The sequence below is a fragment of the Megachile rotundata genome, chromosome 7 (genome assembly GCF_050947335.1).
Source record: "Megachile rotundata isolate GNS110a chromosome 7, iyMegRotu1, whole genome shotgun sequence".
Taxonomy (NCBI): domain Eukaryota; kingdom Metazoa; phylum Arthropoda; class Insecta; order Hymenoptera; family Megachilidae; genus Megachile; species Megachile rotundata.
In genome coordinates, this window is record NC_134989.1 from 16514115 (window position 1) to 16534005 (window position 19891).

At 41.7% G+C, this 19891-nt stretch overlaps 4 protein-coding genes across 11 annotated transcripts; 2 read left to right on the forward strand and 2 right to left on the reverse strand.

Annotated features, from left to right (window-relative positions):
- Positions 1-217: 217 nt before the first annotated feature.
- Positions 218-2536, forward strand: LOC105663398 (facilitated trehalose transporter Tret1). 2 transcript variants are annotated; one of them, XM_076533730.1, is made up of 5 exons: positions 218-352; positions 452-976; positions 1039-1606; positions 1676-1877; positions 1949-2536. In XM_076533730.1, exons 2-5 carry the CDS (start codon positions 916-918, stop codon positions 2534-2536), a joined length of 1419 nt encoding a protein of 472 aa, XP_076389845.1. In that variant the 5' UTR covers positions 218-352; positions 452-915. The 2 variants fall into 2 exon arrangements, with proteins under 2 accessions (XP_076389845.1, XP_076389846.1); XM_076533731.1 differs by lacking the exon at positions 218-352 and having other exon boundaries at positions 514-630; positions 736-976.
- LOC100874862 (calmodulin-lysine N-methyltransferase) lies at positions 1008-14331 on the reverse strand. Of its 4 annotated transcripts, none has more exons than XM_012292023.2 (7): positions 14038-14331; positions 4248-4455; positions 4080-4181; positions 3936-4007; positions 3591-3831; positions 3112-3442; positions 1008-3029 (listed from the first exon to the last, which is right to left on the reverse strand). In XM_012292023.2, coding segments are annotated over exons 1-7 (1176 nt in total). In that variant the 5' UTR covers positions 14040-14331; the 3' UTR covers positions 1008-2809. The 4 variants fall into 4 exon arrangements, with proteins under 4 accessions (XP_012147413.1, XP_076389853.1, XP_076389854.1 ...); XM_076533738.1 differs by lacking the exon at positions 14038-14331 and adding an exon at positions 10581-10745; XM_076533739.1 differs by lacking the exon at positions 14038-14331 and adding an exon at positions 10581-10745 and having other exon boundaries at positions 1008-3066.
- Positions 14332-14524: 193 nt separating this feature from the next.
- LOC100878903 (post-GPI attachment to proteins factor 2) lies at positions 14525-16291 on the forward strand. The gene is made up of 4 exons (XM_076533745.1): positions 14525-15195; positions 15293-15539; positions 15600-15815; positions 15883-16291. Exons 1-4 carry the CDS (start codon positions 15007-15009, stop codon positions 16008-16010), a joined length of 780 nt encoding a protein of 259 aa, XP_076389860.1. The 5' UTR covers positions 14525-15006; the 3' UTR covers positions 16011-16291.
- A 21-nt stretch (positions 16292-16312) lies between these two features.
- L2HGDH (L-2-hydroxyglutarate dehydrogenase) lies at positions 16313-19820 on the reverse strand. 4 transcript variants are annotated; one of them, XM_076533736.1, is made up of 8 exons: positions 19050-19820; positions 18373-18489; positions 17975-18171; positions 17623-17835; positions 17354-17545; positions 17005-17276; positions 16755-16934; positions 16313-16680 (listed from the first exon to the last, which is right to left on the reverse strand). In XM_076533736.1, exons 2-8 carry the CDS (start codon positions 18386-18388, stop codon positions 16485-16487), a joined length of 1266 nt encoding a protein of 421 aa, XP_076389851.1. In that variant the 5' UTR covers positions 18389-18489; positions 19050-19820; the 3' UTR covers positions 16313-16484. The 4 variants fall into 4 exon arrangements, with proteins under 4 accessions (XP_076389851.1, XP_076389850.1, XP_012147409.1 ...); XM_076533735.1 differs by having other exon boundaries at positions 17975-18176; XM_012292019.2 differs by having other exon boundaries at positions 18959-19820.
- Between the last annotated feature and the right edge of the window lie 71 nt (positions 19821-19891).

Below are 19891 nucleotides of genomic sequence, written 5' to 3' on the forward strand. Positions count from 1 at the left end.
CGTAAAAGTAACAAACGGGGAAAATTGATTAAATATCAACTGAAATAAAAAGTGTTAATAAAATCATTCTATTTCATCGAGATAATCGTTTTTACTTGTTAGAATCTCACTTATCATTTGAGAATTGCAACGTGCACTCGTGACACATGTGAATAAACGTATCAAAAATTAGAGTACGTAAGAGCGTATAAATTAGCTTGAAGACATAAGAAGCCATAAATTAGTGTTACACCGAGAGTCGGTAAAATAGAATATGTAATAAATCATAATCAAGTGCGTTCGATTACGTCGAGGTGACAGTAGCGAAACGATCTTAATCGGGGCATTATGATACTTCTACAAATTCGTAAGGGTAATTATGTCCGGAAGCTTCGCTTGCAAATGCGAATCACAAAAACCGATATTCAAACAAACAAGAAAATTGCACGTAAATATCTCACTTGATTTGCAGTTCGATATATATAAAATGTAAAATGCAATGCAGTAACGCAAGAAATGTAGGAAATAGGAAAAGGAAGAAAAGTTGGGGCTGATAAAGCGATGCTTAAATTCGCGGATATTTGTCGAGTACATAAAACGAGGGAGAGCTAAACATGACATGCGATAAGGATGTGATATTCAAATCGTTTGGTAATAATTGGTATAAATTCAAGGAAGAATCGAATCTGGTCACAGAACGATCGAAAACGATATTAGATCAATTATTTACTAACAACATAATTTTTTATTCTAAAGGATCAACGATATCTTTTATAAGATTAAAGGTTAAAGATTATCTCTCGCGGTTGTTATATTTGCCGATCGTTCGATATAGAAATTCATTTTCCTTTTCCTTACGCAAGGAAGCGAAACGTAAGGGTGATAGAGAAAAAGAGGTAAAGTGCGCGAAAAAAGGGTGAAAGGAAAAGACAAAAAATGGCAGGGGGTAAGAAAGCAGTACCAGGAAAGTTACGACAATTATTCGTAGGGGTGGTCGGTAAGTCTTTCGGTGAAATAAAACACAGATAGTCGTTCCAATTTTTTCTTTTCTTTTCATAGCAAATATTTCGAGTTTATCGGTCGGAACAATGATCGGCTGGTTGTCACCGTCGATACCGCAACTTCAAAGCGACAATCCGCCTGTGGGTAAAGAACCCATGACGGACGAAGCCGCGTCTTGGTTGACGGGGATCACGTGTATAACGGCGGCTTTCGTCAGCCTGATGGTCGGCACATTAGCGGAGAGATACGGACGAAAAGTCACCGGTTGTTTGATGGGTATACCTCTTTGTGCCACTTGGTTGTGCACCATCTTTGCAACGGAACACTGGCATCTGTTCGTCGCGCGTTTCTTCTCGGGCATGAGCGCCGGAATGGCTTTGTTTTTGATTCCGCTCTACGTGTCCGAAATTGCCGGCGACGAAATCCGCGGAATGCTGGGTAGTCTATTGGTGTTTATTGTGAACGGTGGTATTTTATGGGGATACGTATTCGGCGCGGTGCTCCCCTATCGCGTGTTCACGATCAGCTTGCTTGTATGGCCGTTACTCTATATCGCGTTCTTCTTTTTCGTGCCGGAATCACCAGTGTACCTGGTGCGACACAATCGTCTCGACGATGCTGCGAGGTGAGCAGAGAATCTATCCAATAAATTTCTCTCAAGTTTTCATTTAATCCGACCTCGTGTTTTCCACAGATCGCTAAGTTGGCTGAGAGGAGGAGATAAGCTGACGACAGAGCGCGAAATGGCGCGCATGCAGATCGAAGTGAAAGAGCAAAGCGCATCGCAGAAATCGATCGGACTGTCGGATTTGTTTCGAGATCGAGCAACGACGAAGGGATTGTTGATCACGTTGGGACTGTTCGGTGGCCAACATTTTTCCGGGATATTCGCGGTGGTAAAGGACAATTATCGTTACGATCAAAGCGCTCTACAATGACGTTAATTAATGCTTCCCGTTTCTCGCAGTTAAGCTACACGGAAACGATATTCAGAATGGCCGGAAGTGCAATATCCCCGAACACCTCGGCGATCATCGTGGGGTTGATTCAAGTATGCGGCTCTTGCTTGTCTACCGTGTCGATGGAAAGAGTCGGTAGGAGGCCTCTGCTTCTGACATCTGCCATGGGAATGGGCGCCTGCCACTTCGTTCTCGGGACCTTTTGCTACCTGCAAGCACTCCAATACGACGTTAGCAGTTTCAGTTGGATCTCCGTCGTAGCTTTGTCCGTTTTCATGATATCTTATGGATTAGGACTAGGACCAGGACCGTACGTGATATGTTCCGACATCCTCAGTCGAGACGTTTCCAGTCTGGTCAGCAGGCTTGGATTGTTCTTCGCATGGAGCATGGCGTTCGTCGTTGGCAAGTTGTTCCCGAACTTCGTGGTTTTGTTGGGAATGCACGGTTCTTTTTTTCTACTGGGTAGCTTCTGCGTGATTACGTTCATTTTCATTTTCGTGATCCTCCCGGAAACGAAAGGCCTGCCTCGGCAATTGATTTTGGATCGGCTTAATGGAATACCAGATTCGGTGAATAAAAACCAATACGTCTAGTCAAGCATCGTCACTGAAGAAAATCGTGAATCGATCGAGGACTGCTAAACGATCGTTGAAACGATCGAATCGTTCGTATTCGAGTAAGGTGGAGTTTTGAGTACACTAGGATAAAAATGAGAACCACAAGTAAAAGAAAAAGCGTCAATTTTTTTCAATCGACGAAAAGAAAACGTTGTTTCTTATTATCTCGTACAATATCCCAGTCCTACGCGCCGATTTTCCGTCGTCGCGCCATTGTATCAAAAGAGATCTTATGATCAGAACGAGCAGTCATTGATCATCGTCCAATCGTTTTCGCACGCTCTTATTGCCAATCTTTCGCTTTTTGAACGTAGTCGGTTGCCTCTCGTCGTCACTGTCCCCCGCGTCGATCCTTGTGATCTGTTTTTCCTTGAACGTTCTTTGGGCAGTAGGTGGTTCCGCTTTCTCGAAAACGGGCAGCGGTACTTGCTTCTGTTGCGGCAACTGTAAATCCACCGGTTTCGTTTCTCTGGAAAAAACAGCTCAGTCTCAATACCGTTTCGTCACTATTAGAGATTAAAAATAGACTCATTCATCTTTCGAATACTTACATTTTCCGAACGGTTTGCCACGGACCGTAAGGATGTGATTTTTCAGGGATGCTGTAGTCCCTTCTGTACGGTCTTTCTTCCTCGACCGTTTTCGCGTTTTTATCCTGTTCGGTGGATTCCGCACTCGGTTGAGCGCTACTCGCTTTTCTCAGCTCTTTCAGCCTCTCTCTTTCGGCGTTGGCTCGCTTCTCTTCGAGAATATCCGCGTTCGCGACCGCTTCTTCTATTTCCAATTGCTTCAGCAATTCTTCCTGAATAGCCTGCTCTTTCGCTTCTTCTTCCTGCTCGGCAAACGTCATGTACCCTTCTTCGGGTACTTCCCAAACAGATTCTGATGCAAAATAATAAATGAATCGGTCATTAGTTGGCGTCGTATGATTTCCAACGATGTTAGAATTGAAAAATTGAATTCGTAGATTGGTTTGGAGATCACTAATGAAGGTCTTGAGGTTCTTATCCCGGCTGGGTAGTAAACTTACCATTGGTTTCGACATTCCAATAGTAAGTGTATCCTTCGGGACTCAGAGCTTCGTACCAAACTTTATGGACGGGTTTTGTGGGACGATCCTCTTCCACAATTTTTTTCCCTTTTCCTTTTCCTTTGCCCGCTTTGCTCTTTCCTTGACTCTTGTTCTCGCCTTTTTGTTGAAACTTGGTATGATGCGGCGTCGTCGTACCTCTCGATAGAATTGGGTCGCATGGGTCGATTTCTTGGGAAAACTGAAACGTTTCGATATCAAAAGTTTCTCTCGTAAGTGACGAACGAACGATTCACAATTTCGTAGTTGCACGAATAAGCGTACTTCCTAAATACAAATTCTTACCTGTTGATTGTCAATTCTGTACTTATCCTTAGGTGCAGTGTCTCGATTGGCTGTTGACGCATGATCGGAATTCTGTAACAAATCGTAGGAAAAACTCTCGTATTTTTCCACGATCGAGTACAAATTACGCGTTTAGATACGCACATCTTTCTTGTCTCTCTTATTCGCCTTTTCCTGGATGATCCTGTCAGCGGTTAGGTCTCTCGTGTTGTTCTCCACATCTTTCAAGTAAGCGGCCATGGCTGCCTAAACGCGAGAAGACATTTCGTAGTACCGATAGTTAAAAAAGAAGAAATAAAAAGGGAATCATACGTTTTCCATCTTTTTGATGTCATTTTCAATTTTCTTATTCTGCTTCGCCTGTTTCGCGCTGTTCTTGTGTATCTCTTTAAGCCGTTTGCTAACATTCTCCTTGTGTTTCTTGCCGCCTTCATGAAAATCGATGCTAGGTTTGTTGTCGGCGATCCAACACTTGCAGAAATCACAGAACTTGCGTCCTTGGGATTTCCAGTAATCCGCCCTGGAACAAGATACAGAAAAATGTGAACGCGGAAGTCGAAGATAAGAGCAAACGAGCGGAAATATCTCGAGATGCACGGGAAGCTGTGGGCAATAAACGCGATATTATTCGTAGCCGATTTCGTTGTTAAATAGCGTTATTGCGGCGCGACGAGGCGAGGCTGGTGGTTATGTTATATTACGTAAGTGCTCGATACGTGATACGTAACGCGCGTGCACGTTTGGCCAACCAGTTGACCTTTGACGATTAGATGTTGAACGACGATATCGTCCAAGTACTCTCCTGCTTTTCTACCCTGCAAATCCTTTCTCAGAGCGATCGTTCTCTTCCCCGGTTCCACGATCCCGAAAGAAACTGCTAACGACCGTCTCTCGCGAATTAGCCGGCAATTAAACAGCGACTTCATCGCCTCTGGAGATACTCGACCTTAGAACGATTGCCACTACTCTAGGTTCACCTCTAGCGATTCTTACGTTGACGCATCACGGGAAGGAATCAAAATCTTTGAATTTCATAGAACAAGGCTTCGCGACGACTAAATCTCCTGTTAATTATTCTCGCGACGAACCCACGGTTTCGTAAGCTTGCCACGAGTCGGTGGACGTTCGTGTTGGGACAGATCGTCGCGCACCTAGTAAATCACGACTGTCTCAACGATGCCGTATTCCGTTAATAATAGAGCTTGTATCAAGAACGATATCGCTCTATTAATAGTCAGCGGAGAGATTATGTGAGTCGCAGCAAAGAATGCATCGTTAGCGCGTTTCACCGTCAAACTATGAGTACCATCGTTCCTACAAAATTCCTTCAGCGTAATGAACTTTGCTACCGCGTTTGCAAAATGATATACAATTTCAAACACGTGGAAATTTTTGCTCGAATCAAGAATGTAAGAAAAGCGACAACGGGCTTTTACGACCGAACGCGGCACGCGAACGGAAGCGTCAAAGAATCGTGTTTTCTCTAATAAGTTAGCCAACGCTAGCGTATATTTTGGTGCTTGCTTTTTGGCACGCGCGTTCGACCGCGTTTGCGTCCAAAGCGGGTGAAATCTTTTCGACATCGTACGAGTAACCTTAAACGACGAACGAGCGATAAATTATCGGACGTTACCGGAGGAGGATGAATCGAACCGAATCGAGCAACGGCACGGAGAAGCCGAGCGTTTCGAAAGAGTCGTTTCGAGCGAATGTCACGCGCGAGCACTCGGAACTCGGAACCGCGTCGCGAAACTAGTTCGTTGCGGAACAGAAATATCTTCGATAAATTGCTAGTAGCCTAGCCAAGAACAATTGGCACCTACGAAACGTATTCCGTGGACGAGGTACAACCAGGCACGCCCTTAATTTTACGCAACCATTTATTTTTAGACAGAATGCATGCTGGAACGCGTCTGTTTCTTCGCGAACACCGTTAATAGGCTTTTAAACCCTTTTTCCTCTTGTTGGAGGAAATTGAGTTTATGCCTCCAAGTCGGAATCTGTATCTGAACGAAAAGTATCACGACAATGAAAAGATTAGGTGTGTCAAGATTTCTTGCTAAAGATACACCTTCTATACTCGAGGGTTCATTCTTGTTTTCTTCGAAAATACGTCGCGTCGCGTAGTTCCGAACGGATCTCTTTAGATCGTTTTATAGCTGTACGACGGGGGAAAAGGTTCATGGTTTGTTCTAATTTTACGTTGGAGGGGTTGTAAACATCTTCCGGCGTTCGGAAGCCGCGTCATCGTAGAGAAGTCTTGTTAAACGTAACCAATTCAGTTTGGACCGTCTACGTGGTGAATGGACAATGGGTCTTCCCAAGTAACGTGTCACAATGAAACCCACGAGAGCCAGAGAAAATAGAAGCACACTTTCAAATGTACTCAATAATTTAAAATAGTCAAAAAAATCTCGTATTCAATGTGTGTTGGTTAACATAGAGACTTTTCATCGATATTCGCATTGTTACTCATTTTACGTCAGAGAATGTATCTAAAGGAGATGCTAAACTCGAAGTTTGAATAAAATATCGGTCGGTGATGGAACGGCAGAGTGCATCGGTGTTTTCCAAACCGTCTTCTGCGAAAAAACAGAGAGGTTCATTTTCTCCCTCGTTGAAACATTTTCGAATGTCCGAGGTGAAAAAACAGACGTAACAAATATGAAAAACATCGTTTAGAGAACACGAAGACTTTCAACGTCGTAGTAAGTCGTAACGCGAAGTAATCGCTTGCGGATTAGCGGTAGAATACACCGCGTAAGTACAACGAAAAATCCAAAGTCGGCAAATCTAGCGACAACCCGACGACCGTAATCGTCGGTTGGCCGCAAACCGTACGACGATCGTCGAGATTTTGAAATTAATTCCCAGCTCGTCGTTGCCAAGCTCCGATCTTTAAATTTCGTGGCAGCATGTTTTCGGAGTATTTTCGCAGCAGCATCTGCGTTTCTTTACTCGTCGAATAAAGTTCGACGATCCCGATCAACAAACGTCGGAATGCTTTTTACGTAGCGCTCGTAGAATTCGTAGTTTCTCCGAATCGCGACCATAACACGGTAAATTGGCGAACGCAAGATCGATTCACGATACGTAGGGTGAGTAGAGGCGCGAAACAACGATCGTTATTTCTGGAAGATATTTCAGCGTCTGGTTTATGAGTTACGGCCGCTTAAACGGCACGATGCAGAGATAAATTATTATTATTAACACGCGGATCGCGCGTTCGCGTCGATTTTAGCGATCGAACAGCGTGCCGAACGACTAATCGATCCGTGTACGTATTTTGAGATCTAAAAACGCTGGCCATACGTATCTCTTTCGAACAATCGTTGACGCGTTTTATCGTTGGCTGCCAATACTGTACCGGTTTCCGTCTTAAAAATTTACGATCGCTATCCGCTAATGCCTCGGGTCATGTTTTAATCAGAAGGCTTTATCGTAAAGCGATTAACGCTCTGGTAGCCGAGACGAAAACCCGACGAAACGTTTTCACGACTGTCTTTGAATAAAAACCTTTTATTACTATCTTCCTCTTTACCTATAAATGCCCACGATCGGAAGAAATTTTCATTTTTCCTCCACGAAGATTGGTAGAACACAAATTAACCCTTTGCGCTCGAGAGGTGACTCAGTCACAATTATATTTAATACAATAATTTTAAATAAGCATTTTTTAACTGATTCTATAACACGTGTGATGTATAAACATAGTGAAACAAATAGAGAAATAATAACCTCAAGAAAATTCATTTAACTTTTTAACTAAGTTTCAAACTTGCAGTCAAATTACCTTCGAGTGCAAAAGGTTAACAAGTTATTAAATTACGCGATTGGTTGTCGAACAAGTAAACTTATCTTTACGCCTCGAATGGTACGCAGTCACCCACATATGGCGAACATGTACAATTTACGATTGTCCAAACAGAGGCGGAGAAAAACAAATTCGAGTCGAACGCATGCTTCTTTCGTAAACCGAAATCGATGGTCGAAAGTCAGAATTAGAATTTGACTCCATGTTGCGGAAGAGTCTAACTGTAAGATCGACAAGACAGTCGTCGACCTGGTTGCTTTTAAAGGTTTCGACGTATGTTATCGGGAGAAAGTTACGGAAGGGAGGACAAAGAACCGTAACAACGCTACTTGTTAAAGTTTTTTACACGGCAGCGGTGATTATTAGAAGTTAATAATAGAGCGAGCATGGAGTCTTTTAAATCGATGAGAACGCGATGCATGACCGTGTATCGCGCTTCTATATAGGGGAAGGTCGGTAAACACGTACCGTGTACTAATAATAAATTTCTAAAGGCTCACGATGGACGTGCTCGCGATCCAAACGTTTCATTTTTCAGCGGCGATGCGTCCGAAAAATCTTTGAACTTTACAATTACCGCCACCGCGAAACCACTGCAAGGAGCGTCGACAAGGAGAGGGATGAAGTCGTGAGAAACGATCTCGATCGACCATAAATGGTACCACAGATAATTTTAAACGAAAATACTTTATTATTCTTTACGTCTTACATATCTGGTACACGGTACAAATATACTCTCTGTAAAGGTACGTCGTAAGTACATACGCAAGGATGGAAACTTGGTAGCTTTGACTAGAGCCTTAACTAGATTGGTCCTTTACGATAACAGCAGGGTCTGTGCCGAAAACGGCAATGATAAAACGATGAACTTGCGAGGAAAATAACACCTATGTTCGATAGGCACTTTGAGGTAATCAACGGGACATTTGCCCTTTCGTAACGCGAATAAACTCGAAGGAAATAAATGAACGGAAGGACGAACGTAAAACAGGGAAATCGTACGATTTACGATGATTAGGCATTTACGCGCTCATTGTTTTGCGCTCACTATCGCTAAGGCAAGATAGGGGAATAAAATTAGAGGAGATTTAGAAGGAAACGTTCGAGATCCAACGATATCTCGAATGCCTGTTCACGTGGTGTCTTTTAACGATCGAGAGATATCTCGTTCTATTCGTACAAAAGTCGTTGGCTATAGATTCCTCTTGGACCCCCGACAGGTAAGCTTAATCGATGTCTAACGTGTCGCGTACGAATGATTCACCGCAGCGAATTTGCGATAACAATCAACGCGAACATCGCGATTCGTTTTAAATTTGACTAGAGTAGAGAAAAAATTACTTTCATTTCGCATACGATCGATCGTTGTTGCTTCGAACAAGAAACAGAAAGCTCCGTTATAAAAAAATCTTTCTGTCTACCGACGCGGATACGGAAAACCATAGGCTACGGAGTTTGCGAGGATCGCGATCAACAATTTTCCAATTCTATCAGTCTAAAATCAGGTACTTGGAATACTATCGTTGACGAGTCGCCTCGTCCACGTACCGCGACGAGCGAGAAGGAATTCTTTGTCAGGAGAAATTTTCGTTTGCCGATCTGTAACGACTCGACGGTGAAGTCGGTTGTATCGACGGAGGGAAACGGAAAAGGGAAAAAGGGGTGAAAACGAGTTCACGGAGAAACGTGGAGGCTATCGAGAGTAATCGGCAGGGCGCGAAGGAGCAAGCGAAAGGTTAACGATCGGAAAAGGTATAATAACGCGAGAAGACGAGAACAGCCGGTGGACGTTTTCGTTCGAGGAGTTACAAGGGCGATAGCGATTGCGACGATGGTCGCGGTCGATCGATACGGATCATCCAGGCGGCGTTTTCTTCTGCTTGGTCAGCTGTAGCAGGATCGGATAGTGAAGATCCGGACAATACTCCTGGCTTCGCTCCAACAGCTCCAGATGCACGGACCAAATCTTGCCGTCGTAACGGTCTATCTGTCGCGCGACGAAGCCTCGTTTTACCGCTGCTTCCGCGAACTTCTGGAAGGTCGAGCCGCGTCTAGGTGCCATCGCCAACGCGATACCGTCGTTCGTCAAGCAGCCGTAAATCGTTTCCACCAAATCCGAGCGGGCTTCGTCGAAGAACAGACAATCCGCGCACAGGACCACGTCGTACGGTTTCTCCAGAATTTTGGCAGTGTCCTTGCCGGTCCAATTCTACGTAAAAATTTAATTCAGAATCTTCCGAATGTTCGGGCAACAACTTCCTGGCTATCTCGAGATGATAACGTGTCGGACTATTAAAATTCGTTCGAGAAAAGTAATATCGAAACCGATAATTTTAACCGGGTAAGAAGAATTACTTTCCGTTTGCCACGAATCGCTTCTCGAATAAATCTCTACGAACGGGGAAAGGGATCGAAGGAAAAGCCGGTAACTGACCAAAGAGTTTCCGGTATAGCTGAAAGCGACCGAAGAAGTACGCGCGCGCATCACGGCAATCTCTGCTACGGGTCAAGAGCTTCGAACCATAAATTTGTTGCAACGAGTCGTTTCTCCACGTTGATCGATGAACCGTAGCGATCGAACGATTTCAATCGCACTGTTCACGATCGAGAAAGTTTCTAACTCGGAGGAACGCCGTTTACTCGTTGACAAACCGATCGACGTAGAGTTACGGTACGTATCTGTTGGAGCTGCGATACGATCGCTAACTCGCTTCGACGTAAACATGTGTAATATAAAACGATATGCATTTCCATGTTTTGTTATCTGTTAGTCGTTTATCGCAGCACCATCATGAACGTCTCCTAGAAATAAAAAGAGTTGTGGAAATCACCTTAACTCGGAGGCCATTGGGGCGCGGGTGTACGAACGTTTTGGCTGCCCTGAACATCTTAGCCGCTTTGGCCCACTGAACGACGCCGCACTCGACGAAATCAGCCAAGCCGTTTCTAGCCACGATGCTGCGGACGTTGTTCACGCTGGTCACGTTACCGTCCGTCAAAGCGACTTTACTCGGTTCGCAATATTTGGCGGCGATCACGCCTGCCAGGCAACTCATGCCGCCACCGAGCTCGAGGACTCTCCCGTTTCGACAGATCTGTCGATTCTTCAGTAGATAATATGCCAAGCATTCCTCCGACGGCCAGACGCATATGTTACCGGTGTTGTTGAAGCCGATCAATTCGTTGGCGGTGAAGTTTCTCTTTATCCGACGTATCTGCACGCTGTACGGCTTGTTCTCCAAAACGGTGGAATACTCGTACCAGGTCGCGGAGTCTGGCTCGGTTGGCGAGTCCTCGACGCGGCTGATCCTCAACAGATCGAAGCTGGTGAAGCGACGAACCGACGCGTCGTCCTCCGGATCGTCCTCCTCGTCCACGGAATCCGACTCCCGCGAACCGATCAACGCTTTAGCGAGAATACGCCATCTTCTCTGCGCCGTGGTTTTCTTTTTCTCGTCCAGCGTCTCGCTCGCCGATGTCTCGTGACGGGCCAAACTCTTCTCGGACATTTCCCCCGATTCCGACGCGTTCCATCGAACGAACGTTTCCCGTGGACTTTGACGGATCGAAACCTTCAAACGGCGAAGGACGAGATTTTTAATACCGAACGAGTCGTTTCGCCAACGACGTCAAGGGTTGCAGAGCGAAGGACGATTCGTCTCATGGTAACGCGACACGAGAGCGAACGGCCTGATCCTTCTTTAAAGCCGCAGGCGTTCGAGCGTTTTCTTGACGGATCGAGGGTAAAGGAAGCAACCCTTGCTCGGGAGCGGATCTCCTTGCTCCACGCGAGAACGGGAATGAACGAAAGAACGGATAGAGACTAAAAGCGCGAAGCCAACTTCTAACTCGCGCGCCACGCGGATCCCGAGCGTTAACCGCGTCCGCTTCGCGCTTGCGCGTCTCCTCCTATATCCCCTGCATCCTACCGGCTATCGGCTATCGGTTCGCTGTCGCGTACACCCGCGTATATACGCACACGTTTCTTCCCCTCTTACCACTTACGTATCGTAACTTCACCCTCGTATTCACCCCTCTTTCTGTTTCTCTTTCGCTTTCACTCTTCTTTTCGCTTTCGTTCGTTTCGCGCAATGTTCCTCGTTTTCCTCCCAATCGAAATTTCTTTCTTCCTCGATACTACGTCTGAAAATCACGGTACCTTTCCCAGTATGTTACACGCTGTCGTGACAAAACTACTTTTAAAACAAGCAAAAAGTTTGCTCTTTTACAAGTAAAAAGTTTGAAAGAATCTTTCCAGAAAACGTACGTATAGTCGCGAGTCGAGGCATTCGAAATCCTATTACCGGCTATTATTACATATTCTCAAAGTCGATTACCATCCGACAAAAACGCAGAGGCAAAAAGTCGTTGGAAAGCGATATCTTTTTCATACGTTTCCGTTCATTTACTTTTTCTCGGAAACGCGACGCGATCGCCTTGCTTTTTCCGTCTCGCACAGCACGCGACCAACGGAGAAACATCCGTTATTGTGCCCGCCATGCGCGAAGTTTCTCCTTTTCAAATTACGATATTCTCCGAATCCTGACGCGGGAGTCGAAACTTCGATACGACGGTAGAAATAGAAACATACTCGGTGTTAAAGCATCGGGATTTAAAAAGATTCATTTGTATTTTAATTTATTCGAAAGCTGCCGCGTTCTTCTGTTTATTTTTAATTAATCGGGCGTCAATACTGTCGGTAAATCGCGAACAAACGACCGAGAGAAAAATACGGATCGAGAACAGTGTTTACGAGAAAATCCTATTGCGTGAGGGGAATCGATGCGGATGTCCGTGATTAGACTAGCGACGAGTACAACTCTGATACGAACAAGTATTTGCGGACTTTTGATTCGTGACACGACAAAATCTGTAATAAACCGTAATCGCGTTCGCTACGGTATCCAATTTATCTTAAACGAGGCAATCTCTAACTGTATTATTACGTAAAACGACTTAGCACGGTATAGCTATGCATTGAAAATGAATTATTAGCTTTCTCTAAAAGGTACGAACAAAGGAGATTCTCGTATTGAATCGCTTTTAAATCATGGCGACGTTACGAGTCTATTTGCGCGTACTTCCGGTGGACGCTATAGCGTCGGACAATTGGCAACTGACACCGAATTTTACGCGGGTTTAGTGAATACTCGAGTTCTTATGCAACTGCGAAGAAATGAAAGAGAAACAGAAAGGATGCGCGAGAGAAGAGAACAAGAGAAAGACTGTTCGTACGTAATCTGTTTCCTATTGTTTGACACGATTAAAGCCTGGTGACAGCGATACTCGAGCTTCCGTCTGAACGCGAAGTTGATAGCTTACGCTTGCCAGAACGAATATAAATCTCGCTCGTCGCGAAATGCGAAGTGTGCGATAAAATGCTGGCAAATGGAACAATCGACCTTTCGATGCCTATTCCGTGGCCATTTCAAAGCAGACGATGCAGCGATTCGGAAGATAAACGACCAGATGCGAACAATGTGTTCCGAAACGATTGTATTCTCGCGAAATCAACAAATCCTCGACGTCGTAACGATAAGTATCTAAGGTATAAAGATTCGAGTATCTCGAAAACACCGAAGGCACTTATTTGCGACACTTAAATGTACAGCTTATAGAGTTCCTTTGGTATGCGAAGACCTGTCAAAAAAGATTTCCCGCCATTTCTTCGACGCCCAGTTTACAATAGGTTAGTAGGGATTTATGGGAAATTATTGGCACTACAGCTGGAACCAGACTTTTCCCATTAGCACTGGTTAACGTTTACTCTATTAACGTAAACTAGAACGAAAGTAGATCAAGCTAGCAATAAGAGACGGCCTTCTCCTATATCACCCCTCATCGAGGGAAAACAGTATGTCACTGTGCAAGATAAATCGAGTGCTGGTAGCACGATTCAGTTCGCAGTCGCGTCAGTCGCGAAAGAGCGGCGCGTAGAGAAGGATGTGATTTCGGGGCGTTTAGATTATGCATTAAAACAAATATCTATTAGGATATAGGACTGTACAAAACAGTTTCACACCTTCTTCACAACGTAATAGTGATGTTGCATTCTTCTTGGCAAACCAACCTGATGCATTGCATCTAATTTGATCGAAATTAGTCAGAGCGTGGCTGTCGTGATATTTCGTGCCAGCTACCGAAGAGAGATTTTACTCGCGTATCATAATTTGTCAATGCACTTTTATTTTGTAATTTTAAACAAAACACAATTACATACAATCTTACACTTTATGTACTTTCGACAGTATTCATGTACAACAGAAGTTCGATAAAAATTATACTTACATATTTTAAGGCTCAAAAGATTCCTACCGCCTCTTCATCAGTTATGATCGAAATACAGTGTTTTTATCGGAAATACGCGATTGTTTTGTGGATCGTTTAATCATCTAACCTCAAAAATGTACTAGTTCTCGTTCGAAATGTCTTAACACTCGTACGTTTCGTTAATGCATTGCTTGCAACTGAATAATTAATGCAACGGTTAAAGTAAACATAATTCGTATACACTACGAATCCAAATTTTAATTATATTAGATAATAAACCACTACGTAAAAGGGCAACAGCTGATGGCAACACTGATGTAAACGATAAACTAACGCCATAAACCAGGTACAGAATAGACCGATCATCTTATGGGACTTTGTGTTCCATATACTGAAATACCGATCGGGTAAAAGTCAATCTTTATTGTGCCCTCTAGAACGCTATATTTAAGAACTATTGCATGTGTTAGGTTAGTTCATGCGCGTTTAATGCACGGTAAGTGGAAACTACAAGTTCCAAATATATAAATAGTTTGCATATACATATGCAATACTATATTTATGTAGTATTCGTGGCAACGCCATCTGAGATAAAAAATATCTATTTATCGGCGGCCATTTCGTTGATTTTTATGCCACGCGATGTCGTTGTCCGATAACGAAATATTTTACGTCGACACCGCTAGATGAGTTAGTGATCGATTTTACGTTAAGATGATAGTGAATGTGTTTTGATACTTTTCTTGAAAAATGTTAATGTTACACAATTCCGAATGGTTTGATAAGTCGAATCTTTTATTCATCGCATGCGGTAATGAACGTATAAGTTATTATGATTGTTGGCACATAACGACAGGAAAAATAATCGGGAAAAAAAAGGAACGCGTGTTACGCGTATCAATCGAACATTTAATACTTTAGCCTTAGCCTATTAAGAGCATTAAACCCGTTCGTTATGACGTAAATTGTAATCTAGAATATAATACAATGAGTAAGGCAAGAGTAGGGTCAGAGTATATCCCGTTAGTAGAAGACGAGATGTCGAAAACGCGACTCGTTATACCTTTTGCCAAGTTAGCATGGTTTACCGTTTCATTACCGCTTTTGGCATTTATTTTTTGTATCGTTTGGTCAATTTTGTATAATTTCGAGCACTCTACTTCTACTCATTGCAAGGTATGTTAATGATTAAAATATTTATTGTCTGTATGCTTTCTTGTTAAAAATTTTGATTTATGTAAATAAACTCATACATATGCATAAATTTTGTCAGGTTTATAATTTCTTACCATCCGTCTCTGCTGCAATCGGGCATTACAAACCACAGAGAAATGTTTGGAAAGTTGCTATAGCGATACAAGCAGTGATAAGAGTTTTGGTATTATTAATGTACCGTCGTTATTACAAAGAACGTATCTTTAAATGGGCACAAAGTATATGTGACATTGCAATAGTTACATATGCCATTGAAAACATATCTCTTGTAACTTTAAGTTTTTGGACTTCCGATGAAAATTATGGTAGGTATAAGAATTTGTCAAAACATGTACAACATAGAATAATGTATGTTTCTTTTGCAGCCTTTCACAAATTGTCTTTCATAATGTTTTTAATAACATCTTTTATACATATGATAGTGGCATATTTTATCATGAAGAACTGTCTAAACAGTACTAGAGAATATTCGGAAGTTACTTCCTTGAAATGGAAGCATAGATCCATAATAGTTAATTTTTCATGTATAATATTCGCGTGTTACTTTTTTTATAGACATAATAAGTATTGCGAACCACTAGGTGAGTTAATTATCATAGGCAAAAATAAACAAATTTTCATTTACAAAATACGATTGTTTCCTTGCAGTCTACTCTATGTTTGCGCTGAGTGAATACGGAGTTGTCCTTTCAAATATGGGGTTCCATTCGACTGCAGCTTGGGATTTTGCAAATTCGAGGCTTATGATATCAGGAAGTGGGTTCAGAATAATTTGAAGTATTTTTTTATGACAACATTGTTATTCTTACATATCTATAAGATAGGTTTTCATATAAAACTCGGGACGTTTACTTTTAAATCTTAATTATATTTTCTAGCAGTATTTTATACTTCTGTATTTGGAAGTCGTAAAAAATAACTTTTATCAGATTATTGATAATGAATTATTATTGTGATAAATGCGAAAGGACGAGCACAGTTAGTACATATTTGCTTACAAACGGATTGTTGTAATGATATCAAATTGTAAAAAATATAAATATCATTCTCAAAGAAATACTTGTTTAAAAACAAAAGGTTCCATATGAAAAAATATAAAATCACGTTTATTTTATTTGATTGCAATGTAAGTATGTGATGAGTCACGATACGTCGTTTCCGTATAAATAAGATTCACAACTGTTCCGACATCATTTACATGAAATGTAATAAAAATTTTATATTAGTTCAAAATTTAAGTTCGGGACGTCTTAAAATTTAAAATCAGTATCCAATTTATTGGCAATGTGCTTGGCAATTGCCATCGAGCTAGTTGCAGCGGGAGAAGGTGCGTTGCGACAGTGAACCACTCTGGCACCTATGTTACCTTTTCCTACGTCGAAAACAAAGTCATCTACTAATTTACCATCTTTATCCAGTGCTTGTGCTCTTACACCCGCTGGTCCTCTGCGTAACAAAATGCACGAATAATTGAAAAAATAACGGAGTAATTGGCATGACGATGCAATAGAAATATCTACCTTTTCACATCTTTGTAAGTTACTTCAGGAATGAATTTTTGCAGATCTTTGACTGCGAGCGGATAGAAAATTGATTTAATTATTTCGTGACAACCTGGTATAAAATATCGGAAGCAGAGCTTGTACAGTCCGGGAAATTTCGCCATTTCTATACAATCCCGTATATTTATATCGTACCACCTAAAAAATACAATTAACAATTATTAGGTGATCAAGTATTATACATACGAAACATTTGATTCCTGCGTACCGATAACCTTCTCGGGCAAATGCTAAAACGGCGTTTGGTCCCAGCCATATATCACTGTTCATTCTAGGTGTAAAATGAACTCCTAAAAACGGAAATCTAGGATCTGGAACAGGGTATATATTTGTGGTACATAAATGCTTTTTGCTTTCGCTTAGTAACAAGTATTCGCCACGGAATGGAACAATTCGTGGACTCAGATCGCACCCTGTCATAACTGCTAGACGATCTGAATGCAAACCGGCACACGTTAACACGTGATTCGTAGGTATACACTACAACGTAAAATAATAACGTAAATTAAAAACCAAACGGAAACATGTAATTATAGATAAGAAACATAAAACCGTACCCTGTCTTTCGATTGTACCGATATTGGACAAAGAGGTCCTTGGTCTTTAGATTCGGTCATCTCAGCGAAGCCGGTAACTTCGTAATCTAAAATTATTTTACCGCCCATCTTTTGAAAGTCTTCGGCAAAGTGTTTGCAAACCACTGACCAATCTACTATACCCGTCCATGGTGACCACAATGCCTTTTCTCCCTATCGAGTGCATAAGCATTTTTCATTATTCTACAAATTCTAGAGAAATGTTTTACAAAGGAAAATGATTTCAGTACTTTGCATTTAGCTTCGTATTTCGATATACAATCTTTTTCAACTAGTTGAAGGTCAGGTACATTATTTTGTTGTCCTCTGTTATACAGTTCTTGCAGTTGTTTAACTTGCTCCGCGTTTGTGGCTACTATGAGTTTCCCCACTTTCTTGTGCGGAATATTATTTTTGCAAAAATAATCGTAGCATAGCTGGAAACCTTCCACGCATAGTTTCGCCTGTAATTAGTTCCTGCCGAATCAAACATCTCTTAACGAAGCGTTATTCTACTATACGATCAAAAATTCTATATTCTAGTATAGATTGATACCGATAAAGTTCACGATAAAATGTATTCAATTGTAAGTGTTTTTTTACTTTCATACTGCCAGGTTTGTAATAGATGCCAGCGTGCACTACGCCACTGTTGTGCAGCGTCTGATGTTTGGCTAGGCCATTTTCTTTCTCAACGATCGCCACCTTTAGATTGGGGTGCCTCAGTAATATTTCTCGAGCAGTGGCGCACCCAACAATGCCGCCCCCAACCACAACTAAATCGAACGTTCCGCATGAATCTACGCTAAAAATGTTTTACATGCAATTCCGTTTAATTTATACGACTTAATTGCAAGGGACACGTCAAGAGGTGTCCTCACTTATGAAATTTTTTCGGCGCTAAATACAAACGCTATTACTCGTGAAACTACGAAATAACGGGAAAAAAGATAACACCATGTAAGGCGTTCAATGTAATTAACATCAATGAACCAGCTAACCTGGAAGAGACTCCATAGCGGCGCATATGAGCAAGTTGTTGAAATACGATCCTTTTCGTGAAGGGTGCGAGCATATTTGTCGTTGTATTTGATCACGTTAAATTTGGACTTGGTTTACTAAGAAAAAAAAAATGGAAAAACTTGCCTATTATAATTATCGATAAAACTATGTACTTAATTAGTTGTTAACTTATTAGTCATTTATGTAAATTTTCTTTCCACCTGACAAATAACTAACGTCATGTCAATTAGATTATCGGTGTATATTATGTTCATTAAATATAATGGGGTATAATTTTATTTCTGTCGAAAGAAAATTGACGATACATTAGACGAGTTTCGTTTCGTGCATTTGTCGGAAAAGATACATGTAAATGATATATTCTGTTCGATTTAAACAGCCGCCATATCGAAAGCGTTTTTTCTTTCAAATTTTTTCATCGGTTATACAAGCATTTCATTGGTATTTCATCGATACCAACGGCATATTTTAATCCCTCGTGCGCATTACGTAATGATCGATTTTTGTATTAACCTTGTAACACAATCTACAGCATACTGTATCGTATAATATATGTGTACTTACAACAGGAAATGCACGTGTATAAGAGACGCGTGCGTTACTTAGCAAAGGTACTATACACTCGAGCAAACAATAACATATGGCGTTAATTTACCGGTAAATTTTGCAGAAAATACTTTGGCACATGATTTCCTATGTGAAATGCCGTCTACTCGCACATTTCTTTCCTACTAAACGAGCATATGGTTCTGACGTCAATTTTCAGGATTTGCACAGTGTCGCCTGATAAAGTCGTAGTATTCGATACGTGGCGCCTCCACGCACAGATTTTGATATCGCTAAGTTTGACAATGACATTATCGTTCTAAACGAGCTAGACGATCAGAAATTATAAATCAATAAAGAAAAGATAAAGCTTCGGCGGCGTTTGACATTCCAAGTAATCTCGTATCTATGAACGACTAGTTCGATTTTCTAACGCACATTTCACGAAAAGTTAAAGATAGCGCGAACAAAAACGCGTAAGAGTTTAAGCGTTATCGGTTGTGTCGTGGCTCGCGTAATAAATTCTTTTTTATCTCGTATCATTTTTTAACCGTAACTCAATATACATACTATTCTTTCCGTTTCCCTCTATCTCTCATTATCCAATATTCATTTTTCATTGCCAGGTGTTCTCTTGTTTGTCTATTTTGCAATGTCATAAATTTCTCTAGTTCAAAAAGAAAAAGAGGTGAAAGAAATGGAATCGGGTGAAGAGAGAGGACAGCGAGAGGAAAAGAAAAGGGAACAGTAAGAGACAGCAAAATCTTCTTACCAGGAGTGTAGTCACGGCGTCGTAGAAACAACAAAAAGACGATAAAGTTGTAATGTATTGTGTAATTCACGGTCATTTGAATTTGGAAACTATGAGATAACAGTATCTTCGGATGTATATAATTTACGAATATGGTGGTAATCGGAAAATAAGTAACTTACATTGTTTTAGAATCTTGA

What these genes read in the sequence shown, in the direction of transcription:
- LOC105663398 (XM_076533730.1), top strand. Translation starts at nt 916, where the DNA reads ATGGCAGGGGGTAAGAAAGCAGTACCAGGAAAGTTACGACAATTATTC. An exon ending in CGTCTCGACGATGCTGCGAG is followed by an intron (nt 1,607 to 1,675) that starts GTGAGCAGAGAA and finishes TGTTTTCCACAG; the next exon opens with ATCGCTAAGTTGGCTGAGAG. An exon ending in TTTCCGGGATATTCGCGGTG is followed by an intron (nt 1,878 to 1,948) that starts GTAAAGGACAAT and finishes CGTTTCTCGCAG; the next exon opens with TTAAGCTACACGGAAACGAT.
- LOC100874862 (XM_076533738.1), bottom strand. An exon ending in ACATCAAAAAGATGGAAAAC is followed by an intron (nt 4,182 to 4,247) that starts GTATGATTCCCT and finishes TCTCGCGTTTAG; the next exon opens with GCAGCCATGGCCGCTTACTT. An exon ending in ACAGAATTGACAATCAACAG is followed by an intron (nt 3,832 to 3,935) that starts GTAAGAATTTGT and finishes GAAACGTTTCAG; the next exon opens with TTTTCCCAAGAAATCGACCC.
- LOC100878903 (XM_076533745.1), top strand. Translation starts at nt 15,007, where the DNA reads ATGAGTAAGGCAAGAGTAGGGTCAGAGTATATCCCGTTAGTAGAAGAC. An exon ending in CTACTTCTACTCATTGCAAG is followed by an intron (nt 15,196 to 15,292) that starts GTATGTTAATGA and finishes AAATTTTGTCAG; the next exon opens with GTTTATAATTTCTTACCATC. An exon ending in GACTTCCGATGAAAATTATG is followed by an intron (nt 15,540 to 15,599) that starts GTAGGTATAAGA and finishes TTTCTTTTGCAG; the next exon opens with CCTTTCACAAATTGTCTTTC.
- L2HGDH (XM_076533735.1), bottom strand. Translation starts at nt 18,446, where the DNA reads ATGCTCGCACCCTTCACGAAAAGGATCGTATTTCAACAACTTGCTCAT. An exon ending in CGCTATGGAGTCTCTTCCAG is followed by an intron (nt 18,177 to 18,372) that starts GTTAGCTGGTTC and finishes AAACATTTTTAG; the next exon opens with CGTAGATTCATGCGGAACGT. An exon ending in TTTGCCCGAGAAGGTTATCG is followed by an intron (nt 16,935 to 17,004) that starts GTACGCAGGAAT and finishes TGTATTTTTTAG; the next exon opens with GTGGTACGATATAAATATAC.